The sequence below is a fragment of the Parambassis ranga genome, chromosome 9, assembly GCF_900634625.1.
Source record: "Parambassis ranga chromosome 9, fParRan2.1, whole genome shotgun sequence".
Lineage (NCBI taxonomy): Eukaryota > Metazoa > Chordata > Actinopteri > Ambassidae > Parambassis > Parambassis ranga.
This window is the reverse complement of record NC_041030.1, coordinates 6,028,116-6,041,032: the sequence shown is the minus strand read 5'-3', so window position 1 is coordinate 6,041,032 and position 12,917 is coordinate 6,028,116. Positions and strand designations below refer to the sequence as shown.

At 40.5% G+C, this 12,917-nt stretch overlaps 1 protein-coding gene across 1 annotated transcript in view; it reads left to right on the top strand.

Annotated features, from left to right (window-relative positions):
* Nucleotides 1–4,328: 4,328 nt before the first annotated feature.
* nr6a1a (nuclear receptor subfamily 6, group A, member 1a) overlaps nucleotides 4,329–12,917 on the top strand; it is a 63,649-nt gene continuing 55,060 nt past the window's right edge. The window contains exon 1 of the mRNA XM_028415331.1: nucleotides 4,329–4,587. Within this exon, the coding sequence (XP_028271132.1) occupies nucleotides 4,521–4,587 (67 nt within the window). The 5' untranslated portion in view covers nucleotides 4,329–4,520. The remainder of the gene's footprint in view (nucleotides 4,588–12,917) is intronic.

The window sequence follows — 12,917 nt, the reverse complement described above, 5'->3', positions numbered from 1 at the left end:
AACATTTAGAATTCACTTATTAATGATGCAGCTTTTGACAACATTCAGACCAAAGAGACTTTACAAAGTTTACAGCAGGTTTAAAGGAGCAAAAATAACATCATCAACAAGGATTCATAAAATATTACCATATGTAAAAAAGTCACGTTGCTGCTTATGCTGTTCAACATTTCCAATTCATAAAATAACAACTAAATATTCGACCTAAATTAACATCATAAATGCATATTATAACAAATCATAAAAACGTCTTTACAGTTGTTCTTTAATATTACTGAAGATGCATGATCAATGATCTCTTATGTGATGAATATTTTCCGTCAGTAAATTCAGCTGATTCAGGCCTTTTTGTTAAACCGGCTGCTCCAGCGTGGGCCTGGAAAATAAGAGGGATCCTGAAGGAGAGGAAGCGGCAGCGTGCTCCAAAAAAGGTGAACTAAAAAAACAAGTTCAGCTTTTTATTGATTGGTTTATTGGCACCAGATTCCTGTGGACCACTTGATGTGATATGTTGGACCTGATTTGATTAAAGTTTATGATTCTGTTGTGTGTTTTTTTCTGATCTGATCTGGTCTGGCTTTATTTGAGTTGACTGCAAGTAGTCCAATAGTGGTGGTTTATTTATTTTGGGATTTATTTTGTAGAGATTTGACAGATCTGATCGGATTTTACTGGAATTAATTTGATGCGATTTTGTCTAATCTGAATGTATTTGAATTAATTTGGCGGCGGAATTTCTTTGTATTTATTGATTGGATCCGCCTTGTACATAGTTCGTTTGATTTATTATTTTCATCTGATCCGATTTGATTTGAATTATTCAGATGTGATTTTGTCCGATCAGACTTGAATTTATTTGAATTAATTTGGCGGCGAAATATCTTTGTACTTTTTGATCGGATCCGCCTTGTACATAGTTCGTTTGTTTTATTCACAAGATGGGTTCACTAAGAGGAAAAGTCATCCAGCAGCAAACAGGTGAGTTTCATCATTTATACTTCACATTAACCTACTGATTGGACATGAAAAATATTGAACTGATACTTTTCAATTTTATTCCAAACAGAAACAAACCAAGCCGACCAGAAGAGAGCGACATGCAGAGATAAGGACCAACAGAGGGTCTGGAGGACCACAATGAACCATGGTGCCAGGACTTAATATGTAACTGTCTGAGAACATGTCAGAATCAAGAAGAGATGTGTCTGTCTTTTTTCATCAGAGCTGACTCTGCCTCACTCCACAACCCTGAAGAATAATGAAGCAACAGCCACAGAACAAAGAAGATGAGAAACAGATCCAGGTCAGTCATCAGATGTCTGACACCCACACCAGCAAAAGGTAAACAGATGAAGTGAGACAGTTCTGTGGATCTCTTTAATTTAATGAATGAATTAAACACATCTGTCTGTGCTGTTTTCACAAAGAACTGTGTCTCCAACCAAGAAGCAGCAGTGAGGTGAGCTGAGTGAGCAGAAGAGGAACCATCAGCTGTTACAAAAGCTCTGTGGGGTCCGAGTCTGGCTACAAAGGGGGGTGACACCAATAGGGGTACTCGTCTCAAACCAGTGAAGAATTATCAATGCCCAATGTGAACTAGCACTGAAAAAAATGTTTGTACATCAGTTGCATGTATTAAAGTTATGTTCACTTAAAATGATGAATTCATGTCTTTTTATGTTAATTAAAGATTTTCTTTTATGTATATTTACTTCCTACAATTATTTTATTCATGTTTTTATTAACATGACTTTTTATGTTAAGATAAGCCAACTTCTTCAGAATATATTGAGTCATAAAACTAAGTATGCTTTGATGATCCATTTTACATTTAAATGTGTATTTGCTAGTTAAATGTAGTAATGCATTTTATCCTGCCTAATATTTTACAAACATTGACAAAAAAAAGAAAGAAAACCTTTATTTGTCCCACAATGGGGAACAACAGCACAGATACAGTAAAAATAGGATAAGATTAAAAATAATATACAGTATAAAGTAAAACTACTAATAAAAGATATAATAGAGTTAAAATAAGATATTAACAGATGTTGCACAGATGAGTAGAGGTAGGAGTGGGTTGTAGATTTAACTGTACATGGTGCATCAAGAACTAAATAAACAATGTGTAGGAACACTGCACATCATCAGGAGTGTTCATTATACAGTCTGGGAGCAGCTGGAAGGAAAGACCTTCTGAATCGCTCCTTCACCCACCGAGGGTGGAGCAGTCTGTCACTGAAGCTGCTCTCCAGTGCTGACAGGGCGTCCTGCAGGGGGTTGGACTCATTGTCCAGCATGGATGTCAAGGACCCTCCTGTCACCCACCTCCAGCGCTGTGTCCAGAGAACAGTCCAGGACAGAGCCGGGCTTCCTGGTGGCTCTTGCTGTTGCAGCAGACCACACCGTACAGGATGACTGATGCCACCACAGAGTCATAGACAAACAAAAACAAGATCCAGATCTAAAAAATGGAAAAATAAATAAAATAAACATTTTCACAAAATACACATTCCAAGAAAAACAATGAAGCTGCAAGCAGCATAAGAAGGGCCCTTGTATTACGCTTTGATGATGACTGGAGCTAGAGGTCAGGAAATGCACCTCAACATATACAAATATATCAAACATTATCAGTGCACAATAAAGAAATGTACAAAAGAAGAAAATAGTATTCAAAGTAAAAAAAAAATGCACCACGCTGCACCAAAGCAGTCTGCTCAAGTAAGTGAAGTGAGAATATGCCACTGTCCTTGCACTCTACAGCCACTAGGAGGATGATGGGATGTGGTCACTGCTCCTCACAGACATTGAAACAAACACATGACCTGCTGGTGAGCAGGTCATGAGGCTACATGTGGTGTGTTATCAGAGGCCACAGGCACTTACCCTCCAGAGAAAAACACACGTTCCTTGGAGATACCTTGAAGATGTCAAAGAAGGAAAATAGGAGGTGATGGGAGGACATCTGGACCACATCACAAGACAGAGCAGTGGTTAGTATTATTGCCTCACAGGAAGAAGGACAAAAATACCTGCCACCCAGCTGGGCTGTTCCTGTGAGGAGTTTACATGCACTTCCTGTGCCAGGTGGCTTTTTCTTTCAGCATACCTACTGCAAGCGACCTTATGTTTAGTGGACAACCGCTCCACCACCTGAGCTGTCACCTGCAGCTCAGCATGCTGTTACAAAAAGACATTTACCACACAGGTGAACAGCACCTAGGCTACAAATAGGCTATGTACTTTTCTCATACCTCATACAAGTTTGGGCAAGAATCCATATAATGAAAAAGACACAAGTATTCAAAAATAAGACATGGGGACAAAAATACAGCAAACTGTAATGTATGCAGGGATTTTTCTTCATGCACATTTCATTAATGAAATACTACTCAAAACGTAACTTGGAGAGGCAATACAGCACATTTATGATTGTTTTCAAGGGTCATTTGCCTAAAGGCACCTTAGAGCAGCGGCATTAAAGCCATTAAAATCAATATATTTTTGTTTTTACTGCACGAATTACCAAGTCACCACCAAGGGGCGCTGCCATGGACCGTACACACTTCCAATTATTACAACGTCCCAAACATTACCACGAAAAGCAAAAGGGTTTCATCCAGTCTAACAATTCACTGCGGATACCAATTGCGACAATTACTTACTAACATTAGCGTACGGACTTTCTGCTTCTTGACTTTAGAAACGCAACGGGTCATTTTAGCCCCGTGGGAGGACGACGGACTCCATATCCCATAATGCTTGAAAACGAGGGTTCTTGGTTGCGTAATATCTGTTGTGTGCTCGTGCTGCGTTCACCGGCATTGGAATAACGGGCAAAAACCAATTAACATTAGCTTTATAACATATAATCCGGTGTTTCAGACTTATAATTACTGTTTCAAAAAAGGTGTTTGTATTGCATTTAATTATCTTTACAACATATTGTATCGTTTTTTCCATACTTGACGTATTTTGCGTAGTACCAGGTGAGTTTTCGGCTAAAGAGTGGCTAATTAGCTGTTTAGCTAGTCCTTGCTACTCCAGTCTGTACTAGCTCACGTGTCTAGGATTTTACGTCGTTGTGTAGAACATTTCTTTTGTAATTACTGAAAAACAAAGTCGTTAGGAGAAATGTGTGGCATTTCACATCTTTAAAAGTTGTCTTTCTTCTAAAGGCAGCACTTTTCAGTTGGAAGTCTCTCTAATAATTACATGTAACGGACACTTTCCCCCACACTCCCCTCAGACGTTGAACGCACCATCCCTGGGGGGGTGTGGATCCAGTTATTCCCCGCTGACTGGAAGCAGTAAGCTGAAGCATGGATCGGCGGCCAGAGCACTGAGACAAGCTGAGCACAGGCACAAAAGTACCGCCAGCTCGATTCACTTCAGACGGCACCACCACCACCACAGCAACTGTCACCTCACCTCCATCACCCACACACGGTGTGCGGGGGTTTTCGTGGCGACAAGGGGCGACGTCGGGCTGACTCGGGATCAGCCCATGCAGGAAGATGGAGATAGAGAAGAGGACGAATGGGTTCGACTACCCTGAGAGAAACAACGCCAAGTCCGTGAACGGTAGGCGAAACATGCTCCTACACACACACACACACACACACACACACACACACACACACACGACCGTACCTGGAGCGTGGCACACTCCCGTAACACCTTTCCTCACCTGCAAACATTGACGCGTGCAGGGTGATTTTACAGCACTGCATCCAGCTTTGAACACATCGTGTGGGGAAACATTTCTGTTTGTTGTAATGAAGTTCAGGGCAGTAAATGTTACATTCATTACAAACATGTGGAGGGAATGGCTGACGAGAGAAGGAGTCTGGCCTGGGCTTGCAGTGTTTCGTTGGTGGCTGATGACTGAATAGTCTTTATTATCTCCGTGTGTTTGCTTGCCTCTTGAGCTGTGTGTGTGTGTGATAGCTAGGCTTGCTGGGAACAGAGGTCGGAATGTTTTTATTTGGAGCTGGTCAGTCAGGCTCGAGGAGATCGTAAAAGGTGAACTTTTGAACTTGGAACGCCCTGAAGCCATTAGCTTTTTAGTCCCCAAAATCCGGTGCTGCATACGTGCAAGTCAAAAGTGGAGGAGGTGGAGGTGGAGGAGGGAGAGAAGACTAGCCGGGTCATCAGCTGGGTGAACACACGTTTCTGCTCCAGCTTACAAGTTCTCTCTTTCCTCTTCGCATGATCCGTGATACTGAGCAGCCCCGGGCCCTATGTGCGCCCCACAATGCCTCTTAGCAGCGTCTGACCCAGGCGCCAGTCCCACATCGTGCCGCCATGCGGGTGACTGAAGATTTATTGACATTTCCAAGATTAAAATTCCTTTAACCCTGCCTGCCAGGAGCACACTCGCCGTGACTTATGTGGACATTGACGTGGACTGTGTGTTCTGAAAGATAATGAATAAATAAACACATAAAGACATCCCAAAAAAACATGCCAAAAAAGCTCTATTTGGTCTTACAGAGGACAAATTAGAATTAAATACAAAAAATTACATTAGATGGAATCCAATTTTTTTATTTTTGAATTTTTTTGTTAAATCCACGGTGTCCTCAGTTCTAATTAACAAACTGAACGTATTTATATATTTTTATTAGGCATTTGTTATTTATGCTATTTGTTAATTTAATATTTTAAAATACTCAACAATAGAAACACTTTTGACATTTGCTCTGCTTACCCGCAAAGTATGAATGAATGAATGAATGAATTAAAGCATAAATAAATACCTAAACCTGATATAAGAGCTGCATATTTCAGAAATGACTTTAGATTTCTAACTATTAGTACATAAGTTAAAGACTTACAAATACATTGTGTTGGAAACAGCAGTTTGCAGCTGTAAATAAGGACGTAACTTTAATTGAGAAGATAATTTTCATCACTGCAGATGGTGGAAACAGTTAAGATTTAGGATTGTCTCCAAAATGAAGCAGGGCATTTGAATTAGTAGAACCATGTTCCTGATGTATGGTCCATAAGGAGTCTGATTGGGAGATGGGAGTCCTAAATAGATGTTCCAGATGTTAAAAGACCAGCTGAAGTGTAAAACCTTCTCAAATCAAGTCACATTGTTCCATAGAAACAAAGCAGCTGCAGACTTCTTGCAGCACTGCCTCCATATAGCTTCTTCACATAACCACATTTGTAAAACAAACTCAATTTCCATTGATCTTTGAATTGACCAGGAATTTGGCTTTTCTGCCCCCTCCCTGCTCAATGAAGTGTGCTTGTTTTAATGTAATTGAACTCAATGGTAGAAGAAAGGCGGAAGGACAGGTTTGGTGGAGGGGTTAAGTATTTTTTTTTGCCTGCTGGCATGAGCAGGCAGATAATCAGAAAGAAAGTGCTTTGTCAGCCCCCTGCCCTGGCTCCGGCGGTGGAGGTGGTGGTCTGTCCTGTCCCTCGGGGCAGGGTGAAGGGGACGGCTGGCAGTGGGTGGGGCAGGGACAGGATGCAGCCTCCCCCCTTCTATCATCTCCTGCTGTGACATTTGAATGATAAGCCAGGAGGAGTACAGTAGAGGAGGAGTGGCTGTTGCAAGAGGTGGGTGGGGGAGACACAGAGGCAGATGTGATCCATCATGTCATGTTTTCTTCTTCTTCTTAACTTTATTTCCTCCGCTGTCAGGAGATCTGTGTCACAGGAGCTGCTCCTATCACTCGCACACTCACCCAGGTTGCTTTGTTACACTAAAGAGAGCACAAAAAAGCCTTTTTCTCTCTGAAAACTCAGCTCGACTTATCATCTTAGGTAGGGCAAAAAAAAAACAATAAAAAAACAACACAATATAAAAAAATAGCCATTTCATTTTAAATGATTAAATGGCAAAAATTTAAGCGGAAACAGTCAAACGCACATAAAGAGGCAAATTTTTGAATTTGAGAAACAGAAAGAGTGATTGTCTTTTCTGCTGCAAAATATACTTAAACGTATTTTTATGATTTTTTTTTAATCAAATAATTTGTTTTAATGTAATAAAATTACAGAATTGGGAGCATGTAAGTGATTATACGTTTTAAACCTGAAGATTTACAGCTGACAGTAAGCCTGATTTGTGTTCTCTCTTAGTCTGTTCCCTTATCTGCAAATTATCCAACTATCTTCTGAATCTGAGAAGGTATAATCTGGATTGGGTGAAGATAATGTCTTAAGGCGGCTGACTGATTAGCATTTCAAACAAAGTGATGCTTCCCACGCAGCAGATGGCTTCACTGTTTTATTTTAATGTTTTGGCCAGTGAACGAGGAATCAGGTCTCAAACAGGCAAACAGAAAAACATGCAGCTATTTTTGTTTGTTTTAGATTGATCAAGCTTTATTCATATAATAACTAAATGTTTTTTTATTAAAGTCACAATTTACAGTATCAGTTTTTTTAAATCATGAAATTAAAAAAATAACACAAGCATTGATGTAGCTGGTTGAATGTATTATTAATTTATTTTCTAATTTAGTTTCTGACATTTTTGTGGAATGTTTCTTAATTAGATTGAATTTTGTGTCTACACGATTTAGAAAGATGATGAAATAATGCTTATAAAAATCAAACTATTAAAATCGACTGTGTAAAACTCTAATGTTGGTAGTTAAATGTGATTTTAAATCAACAAAAAGTATGATATTTTTGGGCTCTATTTGTGTTTTTGGTGAAAGCTCTGCTATACATTTTAGTAATCTTGTTGGCATAGATTGTTCTGTGTAATGAGAATTATCACCTGAAAGTATAGAGCTTTGTCTTTATTGCAATAATATTGTGCATGCTGAGTGTATTCATTTTCAGTTTTCAGATACCTAAGTAATTAAAGAGAAAGTTTCAATGCAAACCAAAACAAAAAATATGTAACAATATTTATTAACTGTAATATATTTTTTTAATCTTCATCCAATGGGCTGATGTGGATTTTAGCATAAAGAGGGAAAACAATGTGGAAATAATAGACTTTGATGATGTATTGGAGAAAAAAAAAACCTCATCTGTTTCAGAGTTATGAAAGCTGATTGTCCTTCTTGCGGAAGCTGCTGTATGTGGCAACATGTGTGTGTCAGGTCATAATATTAACGATCAGGTGCTGATGCAATGAACGGTGATGCAATGCAACACAGAGCTCTGGTGCTCAATACAAAGATCACTATATTCTTCTTTTATCAAGACTGTATTCACACTGCAGTGTCAGTGGAGTCACATTAGCACACAGTCTGTTGACCCTCTGAATTGTCGTTGGAGAGAAAAAAGGCTATAATCCAGGGCTGAGAATCAAAAATGCTGTTTGTTTGATTAGATTAGTGATTAACCCTAAATCTTCTTTTGTAACGCAGACAGTAGTTTCCTTGACTTTCTTTTATATAAGTTATTGGTTAATAAAAGAAAATCCTCAGGTGTTGGTGACTGTTGATGCTCTCCAGTTTTTTTCCCTTTTGCCTTTAAATCAGGGTCATATTTTTTCCAGTTCACACTGACAACCTAATCTTTTTCCCAGTCCTGTTTTCTGTTCCCAAACATCTCTGTCACTTTATTTTGTGTGACTCATGCTGAACTTTTCCCCTTGCAGCTCTGCTTGCGATTTTGTTGTTGTTGTGTGCATGCACTGTGACGGACATGTGTTGGGGGAGGTGGCGGGTAAGCGCTATGGGAACGGTGACCAGGGTCAGTGGGATGTTGCTCTTGAAGCATTAATGGCCCTGCTCTCTGCTGACCTCGGTGTAACCCAGGAAAAGTATTTACAGCCTCCACTTGATCCATGAGCTACGGGGCTGAGATGGCACTGAGGCTGCTCTCCGAGACTGGCTTGATTCTGGCTCAGGCACCGGCTCTAACAGCTGCTAATGAGCCAGGAGGATGATGAGGGAGGAAGCGGCATGCTGCTATGAACCATATTTTTAGGGGGGAATGTATTACAGTAAGTAAATGGTAGGGGCACATGGTAAATGATGCTGGATCTGTGAGCCACGCTTTTGTCAGGCTTCTGTGATATTCAACACGTAGCCTGGCAAGAGGCCATAAATGTCTTCAGTTTGAGTTTGAATTTGGGTGGAGGATGAGTTTACAGGGAGCTGTAAAACACTGAACTTGGTATGTAGAGTAGGGATGGCTTTCCTGTGAAGCTGCAGTGCTGGAGGATGCAGTTGTTAGGGGGTTATAAAAGAGCAGCTGAGGATATTTCCATCTGAGAGGGAAAACAACATAGATCTCCTGTTAGAAGGCACATCAGCAAGGTGTCATTTTGAGTAAAAGAATCACAAAGTGGATGCAAAAGTCCTGAAACACTGAGGTGCTGTCTGTCTTGAGGCACCGCGGCCATTTCACAGTCAACAGGAAAAAAACACAGAGATGTGTGCATTGACTGTTTTAGCAGGAATCTGTTAAAGAGTTTCTGTTCTCATTATTCCAGTAAACATTGCCTCATCACTTACTTCAGGTTGCTTGTTGTAAAAGGTTGGTTTTAATATGATAAATTGTTTTGCTTTGTAACTATTTTAAGGTTCACAGGCTAAGAACACATATGAGAAACCCACATGCAAATACTTGCTTCTGTTGTTATAGGATTTGTCAATGAGAACAGTCCAGAGGGTTTAAAAAATTAACAGTTAATTATGTTTTTAGATTTGTTATTGGTGAAATTTGCATTTTGGATGTCTATAAGGACACAAGTAAATGATAAATAACCTATCCTTTTCTATTTTCAGTTTTTAATTTTGTCCATCTTGTATTTCCTTTAAATATTTAAACTAAGAAAGTCTGATCAAAATGTAAGAATAGGACGCTGATGGCGGATTTTTCTGTATAGGACAGTGATGGCACCAAATCTCAGACTATCACTAATTTCACTATTTTTTTATATAATTAACAGTTTTGTGAAAGAAACTGACCAAAACACAAACACACACACAGTTCTTTATTCTGTGATTTAGAAAAAAAAATATGATTTTTTTTTTTTTTTTTTAAGAAGTCTTCAACAACAACAACAACAACAAATACATATTTTGAGTAGTGCACTAAATCCAGTAAGAGATGAGCACACATAAGAAACACTTACTGCTCCACAGACCAATCCAATCCAACTGGGTTGGACTGTTTTTCTTCTGTATTGTGAGATGATTATTATCACATGGCTGTTATAGGCCGGAGTTTGCACAGTGCAGCACGCTCGCCGACTCTGCGAAGCAGTAAAACTCTGACCCCTGGTATGATGAAAGGGAAGTTGCTCCTTTGAGCGTGTCAAGCGGCAGTGACAGAGGCCCCCTCCTCCTTCACCTTCTCCTCCTGCCCCTCTGACCAGAGTGTGACCCTCAGCACGGCCGCCCATTGCAATTGGCAGATAAAGACAGACGTTTATTAGCTTCACATGATATAAAAAGTCAAGCTATTGTTTGAATTCTTATGGCTTAAGTTGGTAGTCAGTGCAACTTAAATATCAATGCTGAATAATGCTTTTAGAAGAAAAAGGTAAATCCACACTGTGAATTGTGATGTGCATCTCCAAAGTGTGGAATCTATTTACCCATTAAGTCCATTATTCAGTTACTCAATTTTTGAAATACAAGTTTTTACCGTGACATATTTAGGGGCTTTATTTTCAGATCCCTTATATCCCTTATAAGACATAGTCACTTGCATGTGAATATTCTGGCTTAACTATTTAAAATCAAAGCGGCTCAAGGATGACAGCCTCTGCTAGCTGTACTGAGTGGCTTTTCACCTTAAAGTCAAGTTTATTTCAGTGATGAAAATAATTGGGAATTGACATCACAAATTCCATAAAAAGACATTTTAAACACTGTTACTCATACCAGGTGAATCTGCCCTTGGTGACTTCCAGACAATGGGAGTGCGAGAAGCATGCTCTGTGAACTTGAGTGCCACTGAGAGGCCAGCACCACAGGACCGAGCGCTTTGTCAGCTAAAAGCAATTGCGAGGACAGAGTAAACGCTGTGCTATGCTGTGTTACACAACGAGGTCAAGGGTCAGGTCTAGAGGTCAAAGGGATGACCAGTGAGCAGGCTGTGAAACCAGCAATTGAGTTCCTTCACTATCTGTCAAATGCAATATCCACTCAGGAGTACTGAGAAGCTCTCAGCCGGACTAGACCTGAACTTAGACTGCTAATCAGGGCTGTCTCCTTGCTGCGCAGGGAGCACATAGAGTTGGTTTCGAGTGGGTGGGCCAGGTAAATGTTTTAGGCAAAGGTTTGGACATAGTTAGGATCTTCCCACAGATCAGGGGACTGTAAGGACAATGTAAGCTCATCAGGAAATTGATTTTGTTGAAGACATCTTGAACTGTAGAAACTGCAATCTAGGCAGATATTTGACAGCAAAGCATTTTGCTGCACCTCTAGCAGTGGAGTTCATAGTGCTGAATCGCCCTCATGAAACAGACCTCTGTCTGTACAGTGTCGGCAGTCATCATAACAGCAGCCAAGTGGAAGTTGGAAGTTAGCACAATATTTTAAGAGACAGAATTTAATAACATTTCTAACCTACCTAACAAGGCTTAATGAGTAAGGGAACCTCTGCCCAAACTGTTGCATACTGACAAATTAATATTCAGCAGTTTCTTTATGCTTTATTCACAGTGAAATCTCCCATGACCCTATAAAATAACTTTTAAGATTTACTAACAGCCAGCTGGATGCAGCAGCTTTGCTACAGACAGGTGGTCTCATAACAGTGGCAGCATCTCTCCTCTCCACTTGGTTACAATCCCATCTGCTCCTTCAAGACTGTCTGAGGCAAACTGAAACTCCTTACTGTCACGCATGGGGGTCCCTGTTGGAGGGAAGGGGGTTGGGGATCGAGCGGTGCCCAGAGGGGTGAAGCAAGCCTCTCTACTCTGACCTCTCAGCTAGCACAGGATTCATTATGTCCTGCTGCTGCAGAGTGAAAACAATGATCTATCTGTGGCTGCTGCTTCCTCTCATCCATCTTATAGTCAGGAGGGGGTGATTGATTGATTGAATTAATGATTAAGCAGAGAGCTGATGTCACAAAACCCACAACTTTATTGTTCAAGTGCAATTTTCCATCTATGCCTGTGGCTGCTCCATACTGTAAAATTTAGATATCTGCAGATGAAGCTCTCTGTGTGTTCAATAATGCCTTACTGCTATAGTCACTGTGTGATATATTTTAAAGAGTAAACCATTATGACACTCTGGGGTTCTACAAAGTCAGAGTTGAAAAGCCAGTCATTCATTTACACATGAAAGGTTTGATGTAAAATGTCAGGTCTTGTATTTGTACTAGCCGGAGTCTGCAGCTCAGCCATAGTGGGACAATATCCTATTAATAGGCTTATTCATGGTAACAGGAAGGCTCAGGGGAGGTATCAGAAGTTTAAAGAAGCACTTTGACTGCACACGATCTAACCTCTGTGGAGGGATGACTAATCAAATTCTGACTCCAGACCAACTTTCTATCACCCATTTATAGCAGACCCTCTCAGCATGACATGCGATAAATGGTTAGCTATGCGGCTCGTAGCTGTGAGATCAGACTGGGCTGGCCAGGCTTGCAGGTAGAGGCCAGCCTGCTCAAATAACAGTCTGGCGTTGCCCTCCGCTGGTCATGCGGAACCACAGCCATCTGGGACAGAAGCGCAGGGACAGTGATGGACTAAAACAGAGGCTGTATGAATATTAGGGAGGGATTCCTGGGCAGTGCTAATGTCTTTGGTTGAGTATCTGAGACGCTGGGGGGAGTTGTACATTCAATATCTGTTGCATGTAAATCTTTTACAATGTGGCCTCATGCACAAACACGTCCAGCCATATGGCACATCCTGGAAAGGAATGTGGCTTTGTAATATGCATTACAGTGTGGGGTGTGACTCTTTATTGGATATATAGATTTTGCGTTGCAACCGCACTTTAGTAGAAATG